The 24,297-nt window shown below is 36.0% G+C and overlaps 2 protein-coding genes across 2 annotated transcripts; one reads left to right on the top strand and one right to left on the bottom strand.

Annotated features, from left to right (window-relative positions):
* Positions 1-215: 215 nt before the first annotated feature.
* dbo (Kelch-like protein diablo) lies at positions 216-17,382 on the top strand. Its single transcript, XM_089709517.1, has 14 exons — positions 216-400; positions 634-704; positions 1,432-1,611; positions 3,249-3,417; positions 3,982-4,161; positions 4,686-4,844; positions 5,307-5,499; positions 5,962-6,185; positions 6,611-6,763; positions 7,092-7,193; positions 8,240-8,388; positions 8,727-8,865; positions 16,445-16,557; positions 17,242-17,382. Exons 3-14 carry the CDS (start codon positions 1,433-1,435, stop codon positions 17,264-17,266), a joined length of 1,785 nt encoding a protein of 594 aa, XP_089565643.1. The 5' UTR covers positions 216-400; positions 634-704; position 1,432; the 3' UTR covers positions 17,267-17,382.
* A 2-nt stretch (positions 17,383-17,384) lies between these two features.
* LOC149490900 (uncharacterized) lies at positions 17,385-24,297 on the bottom strand. Its single transcript, XM_089709529.1, has 10 exons — positions 24,156-24,297; positions 23,704-23,807; positions 23,365-23,436; positions 21,939-22,088; positions 21,337-21,535; positions 20,853-21,023; positions 20,341-20,501; positions 19,912-20,132; positions 19,491-19,716; positions 17,385-17,862 (listed from the first exon to the last, which is right to left on the bottom strand). Exons 1-10 carry the CDS (start codon positions 24,295-24,297, stop codon positions 17,644-17,646), a joined length of 1,665 nt encoding a protein of 554 aa, XP_089565655.1. The 3' UTR covers positions 17,385-17,643.

Below are 24,297 nucleotides of genomic sequence, written 5' to 3'. Positions count from 1 at the left end.
GTACGTTCCGAAAGATGAAATTGAAATTCGATTTAAGTTTAAAAATATAATTTATTGAAATAAAATAAATTTGCTTTTTCTACCATACTTCAATTTATTAGAAGTATAAACATTATAACACAAATTGTACAAAAATTCTTACTATGAGTGATTTTTGTACCAAAAACACTTTGATTAATTTTATTTAACTCTGTGTGACTTACCTTCGGAACATACTTTTTAAAAACTATGAAATATTGTAAAATGTCCAAGCCTGTGTAACAGTAAACATAAAATTTTCTGTGATTAAGAAATCGATGTATCGTTAACTGATTTGTATCTCAACCTCAGGGCGCATACTGAAAGGTTCGCGCTCCCTCGAGGAATATTTTGGTTGAGCAGGGTAAAGAAAACCTCAAAGGTGAGTCTGAATAGGGATCATTGACATTCGCATAAATTATCGAGTAGTAACGAATACAATTATTGTATACAGTATAACAAAAGGTATTTTTGTTAGTATGTATACGATGTGTAAAGTAATGCATGCGTATGTTTATCACAGTTAGTGTAGGTACTTTGTACAGAGTGAAGTTTCCCATAGTTTTGCTTTGAAATTGTAAAAGTTAATATTTATAGAGGGTTTCTTGGTCGCAGATTGACTCCGTGTGGGGCTGGGCTTCGCCCCCGCTGCGCTTGCAGCTGGGAAACGCGCGCGGTCACAAAAGGTGCATTTGATGTGATTTTTTTTATAAAAATACCCTCAAAGTACTGAAGTAGATCTCAATGTACATGCGACATGTTGAGGAAATAATTCACAATTTCCTTTTGCATCTCAATATAGTAAAGGATTTATATTATATTAATAAGATTGTTTGTTATTTCAACATTCATAAATGTGGTTCGGGCAGAAGGTTACATCATTTGTAAGTCTTCATTGTTTCCTTGTATAATATTTATGTAACTGAATGGCTTATATTCAATAACATTGGTATTGCATACCTCGTAAAAGTAAATTATAATTTTATCATTTTCAAGCAGTGAAATTTACAATTTAATATTGAAATACTTTTACATATTTCTGAGAAAGGTTCAAGATTATTATGTCTCTAGTTATATTTGTAAGATTATAAATTTACCTTAGTGAAGTTAAATGATTTTGAAGTAAAAAATAATTTGATGGATCTAAACAGCTGTATGTGAATAGACTAATACATCTTTAATTAATACTTTTCTCTCCCTCTATTCTTTCTTTGTTCATTCATAAGGCAGTATTGTAACTACATTAATACTTAAGTTAATCTTGTGTATAAAATAATAAGAATCAGTTTGTATCAAAGCATTGACTATTATTTTCTTATCATTCTCGCATGCATTACTATTTATTAATAAAAACGTATATAACAAGTTGTTATATACGTTTTTAACAACTGTCTATTTGTGTTTATTATCAAGGATGGGCGAAGGGGGTTCGCCGGGCGGGGTCGGTGGGGTGGGGGGCAGCGGCGCGCGGCTCTCGCACACATCGGAGAAGCACCCAAGAGCCATCCTGGGTGAGCTGTCGGCGCTCCGGAGGCATCGGGAGCTCTGTGATGTGGTGCTCAATGTGGCTAATAGGAAATTGTTTGCACATAGGTGCGTTATTATTTTACATCTTCGCATTTTGTATTATGTCTAATTTAAAGAAATCTGGCTCTTATAAAACTCAAACTCAAACATTTATTTTTTCAATTAGACTTCTTATAAAAGTACTTTTGAATTGTCAAAACATTTTTTAACATTTACCAGGTAAGGTATTTATCAGGTAAGGCAATAAGCATGTTTTATTTCTTAGCCAGCAATTGAATTCCATTAAATGAAGTTAGTGCAGGTAGTTTTATGTCTGTACCCTGGTAGATGAAGATTTGATTACCTGTAAGTGATGCTAATTATAACTAATTCTGTTTAACGATAATTATGCTATGATATTGTTAACTCTTAAATGGAAATGGAAGCCAAAGATTAAGTACATTGATAAATTAAGGAAGTGATTAATGCTAAAAATTAACAAAACATAAAGCCAAGGCAAAGTGGATGTGAATGTTAACAAGTACACAAGGTCATTAATTAATTATGTTTTGATTGTTATCACTGAAGTGATAAGGTCTGTATTTCATTTATTAGTTTTTCCAAGTGAATCTTTAATATAAAAATGAATCGCAAAATGTGTTGGTAAGTGCATAACTCGAGAACGGCTGAATCGATTCCGTAATTCTTTCTTTATAATATTCCTTGAAGTATGATGATGGTTCTCATGAAGAGGAAATGTAAATATGTATGTACCATGGGTGGGATGGGGGCGGACCGCTAGTATTATATAGATTTAACAGGTATTTTTTCATGATCCATAAAAATAAAAAAATAATGTAAAATTCATGTTATCAATGATGAAGCAAAAACCTAAGTTTAATTCACATATGTAATTAATATAGAATGTGCAGAATGTTGAGCAAATACATTTTCTTCAATGCATGAAGTGACACAAGGTCAGCTTCCCAAGAGGTTGCTAGTTGTATTGATATGAAGCCTTAGTTATAATAATTGAAGTTCAGTGTAAATGTGTTGATTGAGTTTAGGTATTAACCTGCATTTCGATGTGTCAATGTTGAACGAAATTAAACAAATAATAAAAAATATATCATATGTGTTTCCATGAAATTTGTACATCATTTAAAATTCCTAGTTTAAAATTATTCAGGGTGTAATTGTTAAGTGTGCACAGGCGATTATTCCGTAACTATTGCAGATATCAAAAAACTTTAAACGGATATCGAAAGCCCTTAACCTACTGAGTAAAATGACCATAATAACTTTTTAAAAATAAAACGGGAAATATCTAGCATTTTGACGCCTATAAAAAACTTTACTTAACTTATTTTCACTTTACTTTTTGATATAGTAACATGGTATTACATTTTCTCACTGTTTGGTAAATGCTTCGCCTAATTCAAATGACTAGCTGCTGGTCAATAGAGCTTATAAGTTTAGCGATAAGATCTATTTTGGAGACGATGGAACTACGATACATGTGTACTTACGAAACATAAACCATCAAAATGCGGTTTAGGATTATCCTGTCAGCAAGCAACCTGGCTACTTAAAAACTGACTTATAATAATTATAATTTATTTATTTATTCAAGCATCAGGACTCATTTTGTTACTAACAATTGATATCCAGTAGGCTTGTGTATGAATTCATTAAATATATTCGTGAACTGTGTTGTGGGGTAGGGTGATCCTGTCAGCATGCAGCCCGTACTTCCGCGCGATGTTCACGGGCGAGCTGGCGGAGTCGCGCGCCACAGAGGTCACCATCCGCGACGTGGACGAGCACGCCATGGAGCAGCTCATCGAGTTCTGCTACACCGCGCATATTGTCGTCGAAGAGAGCAATGTCCAGGTGCGTAATAAAGGAAGTAAAATAATAGTGGATGTCGAATCCCGCCTAGTGATCGATTTTTTTCCATTCTTTAAAAATTTCGCATTTATAAAGCACTAGCTTACCGCCCGCGGCTTCGCCCGCGTTTTCAAAGAAAAACGCATTCCCGTAGGATTTCCGGAATAAAACCTATCCTATGTCCTTTCTCGGGTATCAAAATATCTTTATACCAAATTTCATGCAAATTGGTTCAGTAGTTAAGGCGTGATTGAGTAACAGACAGACAGACAGAGTTACTTTCGCATTTATAATATTAGTATGGATTTGATAGGGCTCTATAAAATTAAATATCAAAGTAAAAAAGTATTTTTTTTTATTTCTCTCTACAAGGCTTATTCATACTTTATGGTGTTTAAATGATGTCATGGTTCTAGATATAAAGTTAGGTAACTTTCTGCAGCTTTTGGAAATTCTGCAAAATTTTATTTTCGAGTTAAAGGACAGCCATTTAAAATGAATTTATTGGTGAGAAAGCTATATTTTTGCTCCCAAACTTTGTCAAACACATTATGTATGGTGTTCCAGGCCCTCCTGCCCGCGGCGTGCCTGCTGCAGCTGCAGGAGATCCAGGACGTGTGCTGCGAGTTCCTCAAGCGGCAGCTGGACTGCTCCAACTGCCTCGGCATCAGAGCCTTCGCCGACACGCACTCGTGCCGCGAGCTGCTCAGGATCGCCGATAAGTTCACACAGCAGAACTTTCCAGAGGTGACATTTTGCTACTAAGTGATGATTTTTGGCATGAATTATCTTTAAGAGATATTGATATGACAGGAAGTTAAAAACAAATTTTAAATGTTTTGTAAAAACAAATGTTTGTTTGCAGTAACACAAATATATTCTCTTGCTGTTAAAGCATGTGAAAATATTCTATAAATTATAATCTTTGTAACAATCTGAAAATAACTCTATTGATATGACACATAAGAGTCACTTTGCACCTTTCTCCAATAATAAAACAATTTGAAATGAACTCTTTTTCCCAAGACATAACAGTCACTCTCTAACATCACCCTGTATAATGTGCAATAGTATAACAATCTGAAATGAACCCTATTGCCTTAGACATAAGAGTCACTTTGCACCTTTCACCAATAATAAAACAATCTGAAATGAACTCTTTTTTCCAAGACAACAGTCACTTTCTAACATCACCCTGTATTATGTTCAATCTGAAATGAACCCTTTTGCATTAGACATAAGAGTCAGTTTGTAACATCACAAATGTGCAGGTGATGGAGAGCGAGGAGTTCCTGCTGCTGCCGGCGGCGCAGCTGATTGACATCGTGTCGTCGGACGAGCTCAACGTGCGCTCGGAGGAGCAGACCTTCCAGGCGGTCATGTCCTGGGTCAAGTACAACGTGGCGGAGCGACGGCAGCACCTTGCGCAGGTAAGGGATATTTAAGAGTTTTCAGTATAATTTCATTTTGTATAGCTTTTTTTACATGGTCTTTTGTGCCTTAATTACAGGAAATGAGAGTGTTAAATTTTAATTATAAGTAAATAATTTGTTAAAAATATTTTTTTTAATGTTTGGTCTGCAGTTGCGAAAGTGTTGACGATACAACCATCTTTTCAAGTTTTACATGTAAAGCTTATCAACACTGTCTGTTTTCCTGCTTTAAATATTAGACATTTTATGCCAGGAAAGGTCTACACAACTTACTAATGTGTGTGTGCTATAATATAATATGGGACCTACACTTTTATGCCAGGAAATGTTTGTATGACTAATGTTACCACAATATGTAAAAGCTGTAAAATTTTTGACTGAATTTTATTACTGAAGGTGTACCAACAATCGACATTTACAATAAAAAAGTTTCTTATCATAATATATTATTTATTGCAGGTGTTGCAGCACGTGCGGCTGCCGCTGCTGAGCCCCAAGTTCCTGGTGGGCACGGTGTCGGCCGAGCTGCTGATCCGCGCGGACGACGCGTGCCGCGACCTGCTGGACGAGGCCAAGAACTACCTGCTGCTGCCGCAGGAGCGCCCGCTCATGCAGGGGCCCCGCACGAGGCCCAGGAAGCCCACACGGAGAGGTCAGTTCGTAATTCAGTAAGGGATAATGCAAATTTTATTTGATTAAAATTGAATTGGAATTTTCTGAAGTACATGAAATTTTTATTTAGGCAATTTTTTTTTTTTAATATTTCATATCAGAATTTTGCACACGGCTTCGCCCGCGTTTTGAAATAAAAACAAATAGAAATTTCCGGGATAAAAAGTATCCTATGTGTTTATCCTAGTTGCCTTCAATGTGTGTGCAAAATTGATTCAGCAGTTTGTGCGTGAAGGAGTAAAAATAAACATACAAAAATTTCCCATTCGCAATATTAGTATGATAGGGTCGATTCATAAGTCAACCCAAATTAGAATGACTGTATAACTCGTTATCTATTTCTAAATGATTCAATATGTGCGGAAGCATGCTCGACTTTGAATTTGGTATATTTAGCGTTGTATTTGTTCATTGTTACATATTATTGTTTGTGCGTGTGCAGGCGAGGTGCTGTTCGCGGTGGGCGGGTGGTGCTCGGGCGACGCCATCGCGTCGGTGGAGCGCTTCGAGCCGGCGTCGGGCGACTGGAAGATGGTCGCGCCCATGTCCAAGCGGCGCTGCGGCGTGGGCGTGGCCGTGCTGCACGACCTGCTGTACGCCGTGGGCGGCCACGACGGCCAGAGCTACCTCAACAGCATCGAGCGCTACGACCCGCAGACCAACCAGGTGCACAGTCCCCCCCCACCAGCTGCACGACCTGCTGTACGCCGTGGGCGGCCACGACGGCCAGAGCTACCTCAACAGCATCGAGCGCTACGACCCGCAGACCAACCAGGTGCACAGTCCCCCCCCACCAGCTGCACGACCTGCTGTACGCCGTGGGCGGCCACGACGGCCAGAGCTACCTCAACAGCATCGAGCGCTACGACCCGCAGACCAACCAGGTGCAACATTTTATTATTAGTTATGAACACAGTTTTACTAAACTACTGGTGACGTTGTAATCGGTAAAGCTGAGTATACTATGTCCAATCCCTTTACATTGGTCCTTCGAGCCGGATCAAATTTTTAAGAACTCAGTAATGATTTTATGGTGTTTTACGATGTTTATATTTTTACGTGTTTTTAAAATGAAACGTCTGTATTTCCAGTGGTGTGGCGCAGTAGCCCCGACGTCGTCGTGCCGCACGTCGGTGGGCGTGGCCGTGCTGGACGGCGCGCTGTACGCGGTGGGCGGGCAGGACGGCGTGCAGTGCCTCAACCACGTGGAGCGGTACGACCCCAAGGAGAACCGCTGGACCAAGGTGCGTGTGCGCAGTTGGCCCACGAAAAGCTTTCTTGCTGCAATTTTGTTTGGAGATGAAGAGAAGAAGCGAAGAAATTTTCATATTTCTGCTTGTTTTTTAAACGACCATAATTTAAAACAACTACTATGTTTGCCTGACCTACCAACGACGTCGACGTCGACTTTCAGGACACCCTGTATATATTACTGTGTTATTTATTTAGGAATGTTATATTTTCATATCACAAACAATCTCTTTCCTAGCAATTTCATTTAATAATTTACTTTAATAAAACACATGAAAATAGATAAATTTCCCTCTAAAGTGATATATCCGTGTGTTGCAGGTGGCCGCGATGACGACGCGGCGGCTGGGCGTGGCGGTGGCCGTGCTGGGCGGCTACCTGTACGCGGTGGGCGGCTCCGATGGACAGTCGCCGCTTAACACCGTGAGCACACAATACATAATGCTAAACGCTACAGAACGGACACTCTCCGCCTCCCGCCAAAATTAAACACTTACCTCACCCCGCACGATCGTGATTCAAATGGGCCACATTTTTCTACAGGGACGATAGGCAATGAAAATTGACAACATTAATCAAATTGACTTAAAGTAATTTTATTATTTTGGATTTGATATTATCGTTTTTCGTAGAAAATGGTTGGATATTGTGCTGTTTACGGATGTATTTCATCAGAATTTTTTTTTTACGCTAGTCACAAATGTGCCAACCATAAAGCGTTAACACACACATTTGCAGTCTCTACAGTGTGACTGTCAAAACGATAATTTTGTATGGAGTGTCCGGGGTGTGCCGTGAGCATCACTATTTCTAAGCTAAAATCCCATTTGATTGACCTTCCTTCGACAAAAGTAACATACTCAATAAACCAACTAAAGTCCACACTGCACACTAGATAACACTCCTAGTACAAAACTTGTACACAAATTAAGTAACACACGTGCCAGCAGATACGAGACACTAGACATACTTCACGAAACACGTGTCACTCGACACATCACTACTATACACAAGACACTAGAAACGTGTCACTATACACTAGTCACGAGACAAATGTCACTATACACTAGTCACGTGACACGTGTCACTGTACACTAGTCACGTGACACGTGTCACTATAAGTATACTAGTCACGAGACACATGGCACTATACACTAAACACGTGACACGTATCACTACTATACATAACACTTGATACTTATTCTCAATATTGCCTGTAACAAAAACATAAACAAAAAAGACGGGTTGCACTGGGGGAGTGCCGGCAGAAGTGAAAACTTGATTATTAACGTTGAGCATGTTTGATATCCGTCTTACGCTTTTTCGATCAGGTCACGTGTCCTGACGCGAGTTTAAGATTTTATACCTATTACAGAAAAAGTGCTCAACGCCGCTAAAGAAGTTTTCACTTCAAAACAAGGAAATAAACTACATAACTTTATTTACAATTTATATAAATAACTGTGTAGGTGGAGCGCTACGACCCGCGCGCGAACAAGTGGACGAGCGTGGCGGCCATGTCCACGCGCCGCAAGCACCTCGGCTGCGCTGTTTTTGATGGACAGATATACGCTGTGGGCGGGAGAGATGACTGCACTGAACTGAGCTCCGCGGAACGGTATGTTTTGTTATTTGTGTGTTACTAAGTAATAGTGTTACTAAGGAGTATGTTGCTTTTTTTCGTTGGGTAAGTGTGGACCTGCCAAACAAACCTTTATGGATAGCTAGTGTACATGAGTGCTAATTAGTTAATGAATTAATAAGAAAGACAGACTTCGGTTTGATTTTTATTCTAATTTTGAAGGTAGTTTAATTTTTTGTTAAATGTTAATTTAAAGGTTATATATTTTTCTTTGCGTCAGGGATTACTTTTATTTTTGTACAAATACATGTGCAAACATGCAAACCACCCAGTCTTCATATTATTTATATATTTATTTATTTATTCGTGTTAAGGTACGAGCCATCAACGGACACGTGGTCGCCGGTAGTGGCGATGACGTCACGGCGCAGCGGGGTGGGGCTCGCCGTTGTTAACGGGCAGCTCTATGCGGTGGGAGGGTTTGATGGCACCGCCTATCTTAAGTCTATCGAGGTGAGATATAGTGATATTGTGTGTTATATGGTGGAGGAGATTAATTAAAATGATTAAAATTGGTCCTAATTAGCGTAGCTTTTGAGTTGACGATATAAGAGATAGACACTACAATATGAGTGTGTAACTTTCCTTGTTCTATTCATTTTTAATACCATAATATTGCGATCAACAAAGGGTCACAAAAAACCTAAAATGAACGGAGTGTACAAGTGCAATTCACAGTTAAGGTGATTGCTACGATCTGTTCCCAGCCAATATCCCGCTAGATGGCGCTGAATTCTACATTTCTAGTTTATTTGAGTTTTTGCGTAATTGGAAAAGATTAAGGTCGTAGGAATAGTCATGGCGGTTACTGAATATTATATTTTATTGAAATATGTCATATCATTGCCTTAAAATCCACCCAATTCGGTAAAAAAATGCATTATAACATCTGTCATTGCATACAGGGTCGTTTACACACACAGACGTATACAAAAATGATAAAGATTTAAGTCTAGATGGCGTGAATGTAAAACAAGTAGGATTGTTATAAAAATAAAAGTTATATTTGTTGGCGTAAACTATTTTGTTGTAATTTTGGGAAATAAATAATGTCAAAATTGATTACAATAAAACGCAGTTTTATTTTATTACACTATTGTTTTTTTTTTATCAAAACATGTATTTGAAGTAGCAAATATGATATTATGCTGATCCAAGCATTTTCACTCAAAACTAATATCACTAGTGATTTGTAAAAGTAAATTATTTCAATATACATTTCATAACCAACAAGTAAGAATAATTATTCATACAACAACAAATCAAAAACACTATTTACTATGGAAAAAAAACCAGGAAGGTGAAAAACATATTTACGATTTCGATGCACTCGACTTTTAGTAAAATAATAGGTAAAAATATTATTATGGTTTTGATCACAGACATATCTGTGGTTTTGATTTTAGCTACTAGTATCAGAAAGCTGCGTGTTCAATGCACGTCGGGGTCCCACAACTGTGGAGGAAGGAAGGTAGAATACCTCCATCGAATAAGTGAAGTTTCTCGACATACTCGATTTGCCGGCCGGCCTCAATGAAGATTGTCCGAAAGTTGTATATGTGCTCTGTAACGAAAAAATTTCGCTAGCGCGATTCAGAGTGAGGTGTCGTACAATATACCTAATGAAGTTTTTCATCTTTTTATTTTACTGCAAATACAAAATAAAAATTAAACAATGGTAATGTAAATTCTAAACAAACTACTACCAAAATACAATTAGAAAAAAATCATTTGACTTGTTTATTTCACCCAGAGGCCAGAGGCGGCTCGTGACAAAATTGTATAGGTGTTTACTTGAAATAAAACAACGAAAATATAATAGCGTTCGGGATGATTTATTACAAAAAAATGAGCACCACATTTTATAAATGTCTATAACACTAAAAATTACAAAGTACAGGCTATTTCAAAACGAATTCAATGACTAGGTATCAATAATTAGTAAATCACCGAATTTGCATTCGCGAGCGTAGGTATCCATAGTGTTTGTCACTGACGGTCACTGACCTCTATAACTTATAGTTATAGAGGTCAGTGGTGTTTGTTGTGTAAACATGTATGTATTTGAGTAGTTAGTAGCATATTATATTCTGAATTTCTGATCCATGCCTATTCACTCAAAACTAATAACACTAATGATTTGTAACAGTAAATTATTTCAATAGGTAGGTATTTGAACATTTCCCAACAAGACGTAAGAATAATTATTCGTAGGTATACAAGATACAATAACAAATCTAATACACTATTTATTATTTTATTATTTACTAGCGGTCCGCCCCGGCTTCGCCCGTGGTACATGTTTACGTTTTCTCTCCATAAGAAGTAATAGCTAGAGAGCTAGCGCAAAGCTACCTGTATGTATTTGACCAGACCTGGATTTTTGTGTGTTGATTCCCCTATACCTACTATACATGAGATGAGGAGTCACTAAGCCCAGAGTGGTGGACGGGGCGCGCGCTTAGGTAAGACAGGTGGAAATTTTTGGCGAACTTTGAAACCATTTGACCACGTCTGCCATTTTGATATTTGAAAATAGATTATTATTACTATCGGAAAATAACAATGGCAGACCATTATCACGCGGATAACATTCTGGCAGACACTTATGAAAGTGCTGAAAAAAATACAATTTTGAAAGTATTTGACCAGATCTGCCATTCATATATTTTATTTATTAGGGTCTTAAAAACTTATTTTCGAAACGGCAGACATTTTCATTGCGTACAGACTTCAGCAGACAACAAAACTTTACAGACTTCAGCAGTCAACAAGACTTAGCTTCTACATGGTCAGATGTATATATGTATTACGTTCCCTGACCTTACATCAATGATTTACTTTATTAATGTTTTTATGGTCATTTACATTTAATTTTGAAAACTATGGAATAAAATTTATAAATTTGATGATACAAAACTAAATATACATTTGTAAAGAATCTCAAATATAAAGTTGTGTTGCAAATAACAAATCATCATTTAAATATTTAGTTTATTTCTTTATTTAAGAAACAATTAACAATTACAAAACAACATAAAAAAACACGCATGCATTTATTGAAATGTTCATTCATCATCACTATCGTATGGCGTTGTGTGACTCGTCTTCATAATCCATTGAATCGGATTCTGTAAAAGTAAAACGTAAATTATATAATAAAAGAAATGAGTCATTATAAACTTACCTAGTAAGGCAATGCCTTTGATGTCGCACGATGCCGCCGCGCCGCCAGTGTAGGTACTTCTGCTGCTACATGAAAATATGCTAGGGTTGCAACAAATGGGAAATAAAACAATTGTGATTATTACTATTATGATGTAATCATTTATTCATATTATGTACATTCAAAACAATTGCTATTATTAAATCTGATGTAATTATTTTTTCATAAATATATAATTATTATTAATTACATAATATATTGCACTGTGAAATATTTACGTATCACTTTATTTTTGATGTTCTTAATTGTCTTTTATAAAATTTAAGTGACGCATTCGCATTGGGATCAACAATCCGATAAGAAAAGAATGGAGACAACATATACATAGCTTTGATTTCAATTCTACAGATACAAAATATACAATCTATCTAAAATGATACAACGGATGTTTCCTGCGTTTTCTCGTCAAAATACCGAAACAACGTAATTATTGTATAGTAGTTGGGCGTGAAAGTAAAAAAACAAATGAAAAGTGTTTTCCATATGATTATTTATTAAATTTACGCGATTAAGAATAATTTCAACGATACAATTTAGTAACCGAGAATTCAGAGGATTAAAGAAAATACCTGCCTGATAATTTTATCAAACTCTAAAAGAATTATGGTTATTTCGCATCACTCGGTTTATTAGTTTGGTAATAATTATTAAAGGTAGTTACAACCCTAGCCATTGAGTCGAACGGTAGGCAACACAATATCGACTTTGTGCGGGTACATATGGTACATTTCTTCTTGCTGTGAAGCGTAATTATTATTATTAAGATTTTTTAGGCTATTTTGAATCAGCTGTTCTAATTTAATTCTAGAAATTTATTAAAACGTGATTTTTTTAAAAGTATATTATGAGTTTATAAATACCTCAACCAATAGTTATTGTGTCCTATCCTCATTTCTTTATATCTTGGTAGTTAACTAAAGTGTTAAATTTACATAACCTCAACAACAACATTTACACTGCCACTGCACTAAAACTAAACTAACTAGCTCTCTAGCTATAAGAACCATCCTCGTACTTCAAGGGATATAATAAAAAAAGAATTATCGAAATCGGTTCAGCCGTTCTCGAGTTATGCGCTTACCAACACATTTTGCGATTCATTTTTATATTATAGACTAGCGGTCCGCCCCGGCTTCGCCCGTGGTACATGTTTACGTTTTCTCTACATAAGAACCATCCTCGTACTTCAAGGAATATAATAAAAAAAGAATTATCGAAATCGGTTCAGCCGTTCTCGAGTTATGCGCTTACCAACACATTTTGCGATTCATTTATATATGTATATATACTAGCGGTCCGCCCCGGCTTCGCCCGTGGTACATAATATTTACGTTTTCTCTACATAAAAACCATCCTCGTACTTCAAGGAATATAATAAAAAAAGAATGATCGAAATCGGTTCAGCCGTTCTCGAGTTATGCGCTTACCAACACATTTTGCGATTCATTTTTATATATAAGATAAGATTATGTGAAAATAACAAGGAAGGTGAAAAACATATTTACGAAAACATAGTAACATAATATGGCTGTCGCTACAATAATTATATTTCAATTTTATCTTTTTATACCTAGTAGAACTGGCCGACGAATAAAAAAAATCGTAATAGAATAAATACAATAAATTACGGAACAAAAAAAGGATTGTAACTGAATTAGGTATGTTTGTTTCTGGGCGCACCGTTTTCGACGACGCGACGCGCGACGTAAGCGTATAGGTATAGGTACCTACTTTGCTAAAACAAACTAATAAAATTGTGTGTCTGTCTGAAAATTCGGAAAAGCATATTTTGCAAGTTTGTAATTACTTTGATAGTTTACCGATTTATAATAATTGTAATTGTAATTGTATAATATATAATTTGCAATGTGGTGAAATTTCATAAAAATCACGGGCCAATTTTTTGTTTTGAATCCCACCGAAAATATAATTGCGTTATTAGAATAATTAATTACTATACCTACCCACGATCAATTATTACAATATAGTCTCAAATGCATACTAGAGAAATATTGCAATTTGATTCAATTAAAATGCATAGCATACAAAAATAAATTCACAACACAAGAAATTCCGCGCGCAAATCATAGCGCGTGTCAATGAAATCAAGAATGTTTTATATCAAGCCGACGCGGACGACGACGCGACGCCGAACAAAAGTACCTACGACGGACGACCACGCTTCGAGTTGCCAAACAACATGAGTAATAAATTGTTTACAAAAAAAACAAGTTTTCCATTTTTCTGTATGAGTAGACAGAACTTCAAAACGCCACCTGCTACGGTTTATATTATGAACGATTGTTATAAAAATAAAAGTTATATTTGTTGGTGTAAACTATTTTATTGATCAATAATTTTGGAATTTAAAATTGTCAACATTGATTACAATAAAACGCAGTTTTATTTTATTACACTATTGTTTTTTTTATCAAAACATGTATTTGAAGTACCATATAATATTATGCTGATCCAAGCATTTTCACTCAAAACTTATATCACTAATGATTTGTAAAAGTAAATTATTTCAATATACATTTCATAACCAACATGTAAGAATAATTATTATTATTCCTACCTACAACAACAAACCTAAAACACTATTTACTATGGGAAAATAACCAGGAAGGTGAAAAACATATTATTATTTACGATTTCGACGCACTCGACTTTTAGTAAAATATAGTAGGGAAACATAATATTATGGTTTTGATTTTTGCTACTAGTATAAGAAAACTGCGTGTTCAAACTACTTGTTTGTCTGTCTGAAAATTCGGAAGTACTTTGGTAGTTTACCGATTTATAATAATATTGTATATATCGTTGTTTAAAAAATATTCAAACACAATAAAATATGATATATGTACTGATTTATCACTGGTTTCAGTGATGAACTGATGAGTCAATTATAGCCACTATACTTTCGTCATACGTGTGTATGATTGATGTGATTTGCAACGTGGTGATATTTCAGAAAAATCACGGGTCAAATTGTCCCACCGAAAATATAACTGCGTTATAAGAATAACTATACCTACGATAAATTATACATAATACAATATAGTCTCAAATGCATACTAGTGAAATATTTTATTTGAATCAATAAAATAAAAAAATAAATAAAAAATAATAATAATACAAAAATAAATTCACAACACAAGAAAATCCGCGCGCAAATCATAGCGCGTGACAATGAAATCAAGAACTTTCGAGCCGACGCGGACGACGAAGGAGCCTAACAAAAGTACCTACAATCATAGGCGGCTCGTGACAAAATTGTATGGCCGTGTTCACTTGAAATAAAACAACGAAAATAGGTACCTACAATAGCGTTAGCAGTACAAAAAAAATGAGCACCACATTATAAATGTCTATTTATACACTAAAAATTATAGAGTATTTCAAAACGAATTCAATTATTATTTAGCAATAATTAGAAAATCCCCGAATTTGCATTCGTGATCGTATTCATAGTGTTTGTCTACACTAATATTATAAAGAGGAAAACTTTGTTTGTTTGTTTGATTGTAATGAATAGGCTCATAAACTACTGGACATTTTACCAATGTTTGCAAGTTTGTGATTACTTTGATAGTTTACCGATTTATAATAATTGTATACTTATATCATTGTTTAAAAATACATATTCAAACACAATATGATATAGGTACTGATTTATCACTGGTTTCAGTGATGAACTGATGAGTCAATGTTAGCCACAATACTAATCACTTTCGTCATACATGTGTATGAACTATGATTGATGTGATTTGCAATGTGGTGAAATTTCATAAAAATCACGGGCCAATTTTTTGTTTTGAATCCCACCGAAAATACATATATTACTAATTGCGTTATTAGAATAATTAATTACTATACCCACGATCAATTATTACAATTTACAATATAGTCTCAAATGCGTACTAGAGAAACATTGCAATTTGAATCAATTAAAATGCATAGCATACAAAAATAAATTCACAACACAAGAAATTCCGCGCGCAAATCATAGCGCGTGTCAATGAAATCAAGAATGTAATTTTATATCAAGCCGACGAGCGACGACGCCGAACTAAAGTACCTACAGTACCATTTACCTTCAGTGTACAATACAGTTTACAGACCTACGACGGACGAACAATAATGAGTAATAAATAAAAAAAAACATAGTTTCTAAGGTCATTAGTTTTATTTTATTTTATTGTTATTTTCTTTGAACGATTGGAAATGAAATTACTCAATTTTTACACAGAACTTTGATTTATTAGAATTATGCTCATTATGCATAAGATAACGAACGCGAATGCACGACATCTAGCGCGTCAATGTCTAAACATCGCCTTTCGTTTAGACATTGACGCGCTAGATCTGTAATAAGTATATAGTCTATGCGCTAGATGTCGTGCTTTATGTCGTGTTTCGCTTGGCAAAAGTCACGCACACTACTGTAGAAGTGTCAAATTTTTCCGGTATTTTACTGTTGTTTTTCTAAGTAAATATTGTAAATTATTGATTAAAAAGGTCGAACGCGCACACATTTCATTATAGAGAAGTGATAAAATGATTAGTTTTAAAGAAATAGTGTCTGTGTTAAGTGTTTAGAGGTAATCAAAAATGTATGGAGGGACGGTCGGAACATCAACCTTAACCGATTTTTTGTATTTCTTCCGTTCAGTATCAATCCCTTCTAAACAAAAATCTCATTTCATTGACATTTGATTGAACTGTGACACAAGTAATAATACATAAACTGGTTTGTATTCAAAATATATCGTTGCTAATAATATATGTTGTCTCGTATTGCAGGTGTACGACCCGGAATCGAACCAATGGCGGCTGTGCGGCGCGATGAACTACCGGCGGCTCGGCGGCGGCGTCGGCGTCATGCGCGCGCCGCACCACGACACGCACTACATATGGTGAGACATACAGACATACATACATACATACATATACACATTAATATCGCGGATACGCACACACGTGTACAGACATTCACACCCAAGAAGCTTATATCTAATACACTGGAGATTGCACTATGACCATTAAATTGTAACAAGAAAATATGACGTTGAATGACGCCTGTATGTTTTTTTATCCCTTTCACACCTAACTTGGCAAGTTGGTGCCACAGTGTATTAGATATAAGCTTCTTGTTCACACCACATACGTACACACGTAAAGAAGTTCCTACCACACTCACACATGTATATACACGGGCGCTGTAAAACACCTACATACGGACCGGACGCTCACACACACGATCTTAACGCTCACGGCTCACAGACACGTACAACCTTGTACGATAAAATGCGCGCACGCAGTACAGATGTATACACACGTTCATCACACAACAATCGTTTTTAAAATTGTAATAGTGATGTTTTAAAAATATTATGAACAATTTATTGATGTTAAATTTGTTTTCCTTTAATTTTTTGTTATTTAATTTTAACGACGCGACGGTATAAAAAACTTTCAATCATAATATATTGAAGAATTTTAGCAACATTCGTGAATTACCCGTTTGCTACCATATTTTTCTGTTCTTTTCTTGCTTGCTAATAAACCAACGGGACTAAAAATATATTTTTTGTTTTCAGGAATCGCAAAGACTCAGTGGTGTGACCGCAACATCACTACTAATACAAGGTTAAGTCGTTACTCAATTTATTTTATTGTTAAATCTATATTATAATTGACTATTTATAAATTAATGAAAATACAAATTTTAGAATATATAATATTGTCTTTTATTGAACCTCTTTAAAACATACAGGAAAAATATTATTTTGTGATTGTAGTCATAAATAGTGTGAATCAACTTATTCCTACTTGTATAATATACAAAACATTGAGAAAGCGTAATTATTAGTACAATTATTTTTAATAAAGCGCCTAGAAACAATACTTTTGCAAAGTATACTCCTTTTTCGGACAAAAAAATCTGGTGTTTTTTGAAGAGCAGAGATATTCTATTACAAACATATGAATTAACATAAAAATTAAGTAGCAATAGGCGGTGGTGAAGTTGCTTTATCAACGTGCGTTTCATCCTCCCCATCCTCAGGATCCTTTTCATCCTCGCCATCCCCGTTATCGTCGCCGGCATCCTCACCCTCCCCATCCCCATCCCCTTCCGCAGCATCCACAACTTCATCTTCAGCCACTTCGGTGGATGTTTCTGTTGCATTTTCCTCACCATCCTTAGTTTCGTGACGCTTCTGTAATATTTGAAAATATACATATGTGTTTGCAAAATAAATGCATTAAAATAGCTATGTAATAATATATAAATTGAACGTAATTAAATTGCCATTCTATTCGCACATAAAACATAAAATGTTTCAATTCACACGGAAAGAAATAGTAAAGAAGTATTTTAAAAGGTACAGTTAAGATAAGGAAATAATGAATTTATCAAGAAATGAAATTAAAAAGATTGAATTGTTAAGCTAGGAGACGAGTAGACATCGGTCAATTAAGGAAAGCTGGCATGTTCACAGTACTCACACTTATGCAATTTCACTTACAGTATGTTCAAAAATAAATGCGACTCTAGTTTCATTTTAGACTTGAATTATAAAATGGTGCGTTGTAGATAAATATATGCAAATATAATTATGAAAGCTCTCATAATTTACCTGTAAAATTATAATTTAAAAGTAAATCAATTGATGAAGTTAATTATTTATTCTAATAATAATCAATTGGATAAAAGTATTAGTAATCATTCAATTATCAAATAATAATTAAATTTCAGGTCATAAAAACAATACAAATAACACGTGCGCTTACTCCCAACACACGGATGGTTGTTTTGATAATGATTTAAATAACGGGCGTTTTTTTAATAATGTGATAACTCTAATTATTAATTAGTAATTTGATTTTTGAAAAAAAAAAATGCCGATTTTAGTCAAAATTTATATTTTTCTAACAAGATCCTTATCATCCAAATTTCCACCTTAGTGAGAAAAATTGACATTTCTAATGAAAATGAACAAAAAATTAAATGATTTTATTAAATACTGTAAAATAGTCTATAATTCTTCCATTTACTGTATCACAAAATTCTTCATAGATTTTTAGATATTCGTACTACACCAATTACATCACCCTGTATTTATAAACAATTGCAAAATATGACACATACATAGGCCGGGAGATACTGACACAAAATTTCGGGTCATTTGTAACAGAATGGCGGTTCTACAGAGGTCTTATTACGCAATGACTAAAAGAAAAATGATGGTCAGAACTCAGAACGCTGGTACCGGTGGACTAGTCGCGTGGGCGTTAGTCGAACTCGTCGTATGGCGACCATTTGGAATCGTCCGAAAAGTATGGCATGGCGATTTTAGTAAATGGCTGCACGACGATGGTTACCTGTGCAAAAGTGAGCCCGGTACAAATGGTTGAATTGTTTTTTTTAAATCAACGCATTCACGTCGGTATGGCGGACTGTAAGTCACATCGTAAAAGTATGGCATGACACTACCGCCTACATCTTTTTTAAGGGCTATCGGTAAATTCTAAAATTTTTGTGTTACAAATCGTTGGACTTTCGCTATTTATCCGACGAGTGTGACTAACGCCCACGCGACTAGTCCGCCGGTACCAGCGTTCTGACCATCATTTTTCTTTTTGTCATTGCGTACTAAGACCCCTCTAGACCGCCATCCTGTTACAAATTACCCGAAATTTTGTGTCAGTATCTCCCGGCCTAACATGTGCAATGTGTAAATGTGTTGACGTTCCAGCTCTTCTTAATATACCTATATTTATAGAAGAAACGGATTAAGTAACATTAAGAACACGCGCTTTTTTTACACTTTCTGTAGGTACAAACCTTCTTCTTTTTCTTAGACTTCGGTTTAGGCTTATGTTCAGGCACGCTATAGCCAGGCGGGAAGAACCTCCCACACTCCTCCTCCCCGATAACCGTGTCCTCGCTCACATGGAGCTGCCCCAGGGTCAGGAGCTCCTCTGGGGGTCCGTCGGGGGGGATGTCTGAAGGGTCTACTAGCGCTGGTTCAGCTACGCCAACTGCTACCATTAGCGCGATTGTTTCTGAGCTGTGAAGGGATAAACAATTTAATAAATTATTATAGGAATTCATATCAAGGTTACCTTGTAAATGGCAAATTTGTGGCTTGCTAGTAAGTTTATTTTAGAAACTTGCAAACGGCTACATCTTTTATATAAAGTTTGGAAAAAATATCGCGCGTTTTTGTGTTCCTATCTTAAGATGAAACAATGTGATAACTTACTAATCCTTTTCCGGCCTCTCCTCATACCGATCGATGTTCTTGGCCAGCAATTTGGGCTCGTCTATATTAGCATCTGCGAAGAAGCCGTATCTGATCAAACGTTGGGCCAGCTTGGGCGAGGATGTGACTGTGATGATGGCGCGTCGCTGCCAAGCGCCGAAGATCATGAGTAGGTGAGGGGGCTCCGCAGGGGTGGGCGGTTCGACCACTGCTCCTACCATCTGGAAAGGGTTTAGATATGTGTTTGTACTGATAGGTTAAGTTACTGCATACACGTGAAACGAATCGAAAATTAACATTGATTGTAGAAATAGTAGTATTAGAAATAGTTTTTATGTTGGATGGAGACTATTTACCTGTAACGAATGCATAGATATTTTTTCCTAAAATAAATGTGGGTGAAATGGCGGGGCCATGCTATACTATAACCTTAGGAAACAGTAGATCCAAAGCTGCCGCCCGCTGATGCCTGTCAGCGGGAACAAACAAGCCTGGTACTGTGTTCAACATAAACTCATCGGCTAGGAATTTTTTGGTTTCCCCTTCTTCTACCTCTATCCCATCACCGAACAATGCTTTACGCGCCAACTCTGTAAAAGTATACACTTATAATTAAAGTAACTATAAGTTTCTCTACTTTGTGAAATTTCCATCAAAACAGATCCAATAGTTTCGAAGATTTAACGGGACATACACCATTTATCTACTCATTCATATTCACAAAGAGAGAGAAAATACGTTAAGGTCTTTTTGTTATGCATATCTTTTATATTTTTTAATATGTACTTGTATATCGCAGTTATTTTGTCATTACAAACAAGTACATTTAAGTATACTTTACCTTCACGTATTTGTAAATACTGAACAAGAGAGAGAACATATTATGATGGTAAATGTAACAATATATGACGTGATTTCATTTACAATACAGTATAAAATACCTATAACATTCCCCTCTCGATCCGGCAACTTCTTGAGTAGCAGCGTAAGGGAGGGTCTCTCTATGACCGCCGCGGCCGCCTCTTCCGTACCTAATGTTTCGTCCTCCACGGAGAGGGCGCGGATATTGTCTTTTGTTAGCACTAGAGGGCATTTGTCTGCTATAATTACACCTGTTGAATGATAGTTTTAATATAGGATTATATACTAGACATATTTACTTTATTAAATACACAGTAAAAAGACGGCTTTCATGCCGCTCTGAATAGCTTTAGATAGTTACTTTATTAAAAAAGGTTGGATTATTTTCACCTATAAATATAGATAGGCTAGATTCAAAGAAATTTCGTCAAGTTCTGACTTCTGAACGGATTTTGATATTTTTTATTGTAATAATGCCAAAGCCGCGCATACCAAAAATACCTAAAGATCAATTTAAACAAATAATAAAAAAATATTTACAAAAAATATGATGAGAGTACTTACCATACGGTTCAAGAGCATCAGACACCTTCCGCAAATGTTTCTGTGCATGCGGCATCATGAGCGCGGGGCACACATCATTAAAGTGCGCCTCTAGACGCTTCGCTCTCGCTTCGCGCCGCGCGGTGCGAGCGTTCGCCGCTGCTGTTGCTTCTTTCGCTCGCCTCGCTTCTAGAAGCTTCTCTTGTGCGAGGGCGACTTCCTGTAAATTAGGGGAAATTATGGGCTATTGAGAGTAGTATGTACTAGCGGGAAGCAAAGCGTAGTCAAAGAAAATAATTATGGTCAGGTCAGAACTCATTGCCCTACAGTTACAGTTTTGACTGTAACTTAAACAAACAGAGGCGTGTAAATTCCTATCACCACTTTTCAAAGGAAATACTAAGTGGAAATTTATATCAGCTGCGTAGATAGTTCAAGCGCTGGATAGATATAGCTGGAAATTAAATCTTACACGAGATCATAATGTTCTTGATTTAATGGTTAGCCTACAGGCTATAGCGGAGAATGACTTAAAAATAATCGTAATACATTAAAATGTAAGTATACCCCAGAAAATAAAGATGATGTGCTACAAAAACTGACTGACTGATTTGAGAACTGACTTGTTCTTGCGGGGTGAGCTCATGCGGCGCGCGCTGCACCCTCTCTCTCTCCCCTTTCCGCACTAGCTCCTCGCTCTGCAGCTCCTGCTCTATGGTGCGCGTGAGACGAGGCGCGTCGGCACCGAACACAACGTTGAGCAGCTGACCAGCCTATATTATTATTTATTTATTAATATTGTTTCGTATAAAAGGCAGTGATTTATGAGAATTTTAGAGCTGACCAGCCTGTGTGATTAGTAATAATCCTGGTAGATAAAGTGGTAAATGAACAGCTGTTGTCTAAAGAAAGTAGACGATTTTTTAGACGTATTAAGTAGAGTAAATGCATTGTGGCGGGAAAATATTATATAACATGTTATCATCATTAACATCTTTAGCTTCATTGAACCGAAGAAGAAGACTACCTACGTAGATGAATAAAATAATTAGCTGTTTCTCACGAAATCGGTGCAGTACCTACACCGATTTTATTCCAAAATGTTACAAAATATGAGTTTTCCAAGTACTGACCGATCTTGCTAAAGTTAAATCTTTGGAATTCATATTGTATTAGGTACTCTAGAATCTAAAACCGCATATTATTACCCACACGAAATCGACTGAACAAAAGTTTAATGCAAAAATTGTGTAGGTATTGTTAACAGCTGTTTAATCGATACGGACCATACGGTGCCATTTCACCGCAAACCTCACATATCATTTATACCTATACCTATTTATAACTGTATATAGAGCTACACATATGTATTAGAATGTACCTACTTATTTTTACTAATCTAGTCACAAGGACATTGGTATAGTATGGATTATCGCTAATCTTTACGTTTGGGGAATAGAGAATATAGAGAACAAGCTTGTTTGATTGATGAACGTTTAGGGCCAGAGATGACCCTGGGTAAAAATAATAAACTTATGTTATTAGGAAAAGATGAGATTTTAATGGTAAAAGATTTTTTAAATAGGTCGTGTAGAGTTTGAGTTATATCGTAACAAACAATGAAATCTAAATCTCCTTAATCGGATTATTCATTTATTTATTTCTTTGTTTATTTAAAGATACACGATAAAGCCACGGGTAGAGATAAAGAACCATATTTAACTTAGCAGCACATTATAAAGGTATTTATTTAGAAAATTAGACTCAAAGTGGCTTTTATTTGAACTCGTGACGGAAGCGCGCTAATTGCTAAAGTTTAACTCAGAACCAAGTTTGAAAGTCATCAGATAAACTTGCTTTATAATTGTTTAATGATACATAAATTTTCGACTGATACTGAAACAAAACTCATATTTATAACGATGAAGATAGGGTAGGTGATGTAGAAAATAATATAAATAAAAGGAAAAATTCGAAATGTTAGCCACTGAAATTACTGACTTATGTCTTTTTCTCTACAAATATTTCAACTACCACCTATGTGCTTACCGCAAGTAGCATCCATGTAGGTTCGCTACGATTTCTGAATCTCTTCAAGCTTTCTATTGTGTCCGCTTTTGCCTAGAAATAAATACCTAATCAGATTTCTTTATAATATGCAAAGTAACAATTTTTTTAGTTGAGCAAGTAAGTTATACTGTCCTTGCAACCCAGTTGTAAAGGGATACAACTTAAACACTGGGTGTTCAAAATAAGTATTAAACAATATACATGGTGGCTTTGATTATTTTGTAGCCCCGTCCTATCTCTACTTTAAGTTTGCGGAACTATTTACCGAACAAATTTGTAAATTATATTATGCATTTCATACTATAACTGCGTTCTTACGATAGCGAGATGCAGGTTGTCTCCGCCGATCTCCACTTTGATTTTCTTCAAGTTGCCGACCATGCCGATGCAAGGGCCACACCATTCCGTGTATACGTCCACCACTGTAGATAGATAGTATAAATTAAATAGGTATTTAAAAGTATATATTTTAACTCTTATATTATTCTCTCAATTTATAGTTCCTATAGTAATACATTATGATTTATAGCGTCGCATAAAGCGTGTACCTACCAATTGCTTATTCCAACACATTCAAGTTTATTTTCTGCTTATATCATAGGATTTTGCGTATATAGTTTTATAGAATTAATCTGCTGTATACATCACACACAGAAAATTACGACAAAAATTAAACATGAACTTCCCCAAAAAATACTTTGTTGCAAGTAGTCTTAAACATAAATTCTTAGTTCGTACACTACAATTTTATATCTCAATTCATCACATACCCAAAAGCCCGTCCCTCGCCAAGAACTTGTTCCACTCATCATCCGTGTTCAGCTCAGCCTGCAGCTGCACCTGAGCGGCCTTCTTGCCTGCCCCCGCGGCGGCCAGCGCAGCGGCGTTCGCGACCGCGCACGTGATCGACAT

This window comes from Colias philodice, chromosome 2 (assembly GCF_061535455.1).
Source record: "Colias philodice isolate Cphi_HAF_F1 chromosome 2, ilColPhil1 Martin Lab GWU primary, whole genome shotgun sequence".
NCBI classification, from domain to species: Eukaryota; Metazoa; Arthropoda; class Insecta; order Lepidoptera; family Pieridae; genus Colias; species Colias philodice.
The sequence above is the reverse complement of the archived record's forward strand: the minus strand, read 5'-3'. Positions and strand labels throughout refer to the sequence as shown.

Coding starts and splice junctions, on each gene's coding strand:
- dbo (XM_089709517.1), top strand. CDS start 1,433: ATGGGCGAAGGGGGTTCGCCGGGCGGGGTCGGTGGGGTGGGGGGCAGC. Junction 4,162..4,685: donor CACAGCAGAACTTTCCAGAG/GTGACATTTTGC, acceptor ACAAATGTGCAG/GTGATGGAGAGCGAGGAGTT. Junction 8,866..16,444: donor CCTATCTTAAGTCTATCGAG/GTGAGATATAGT, acceptor CTCGTATTGCAG/GTGTACGACCCGGAATCGAA.
- LOC149490900 (XM_089709529.1), bottom strand. CDS start 24,297: ATGTCGATCACGTGCGCGGTCGCGAACGCCGCTGCGCTGGCCGCCGCG. Junction 21,024..21,336: donor TGATGCTCTTGAACCGTATG/GTAAGTACTCTC, acceptor ATCATTCAACAG/GTGTAATTATAGCAGACAAA. Junction 19,717..19,911: donor GAGAGGCCGGAAAAGGATTA/GTAAGTTATCAC, acceptor ATCCCTTCACAG/CTCAGAAACAATCGCGCTAA.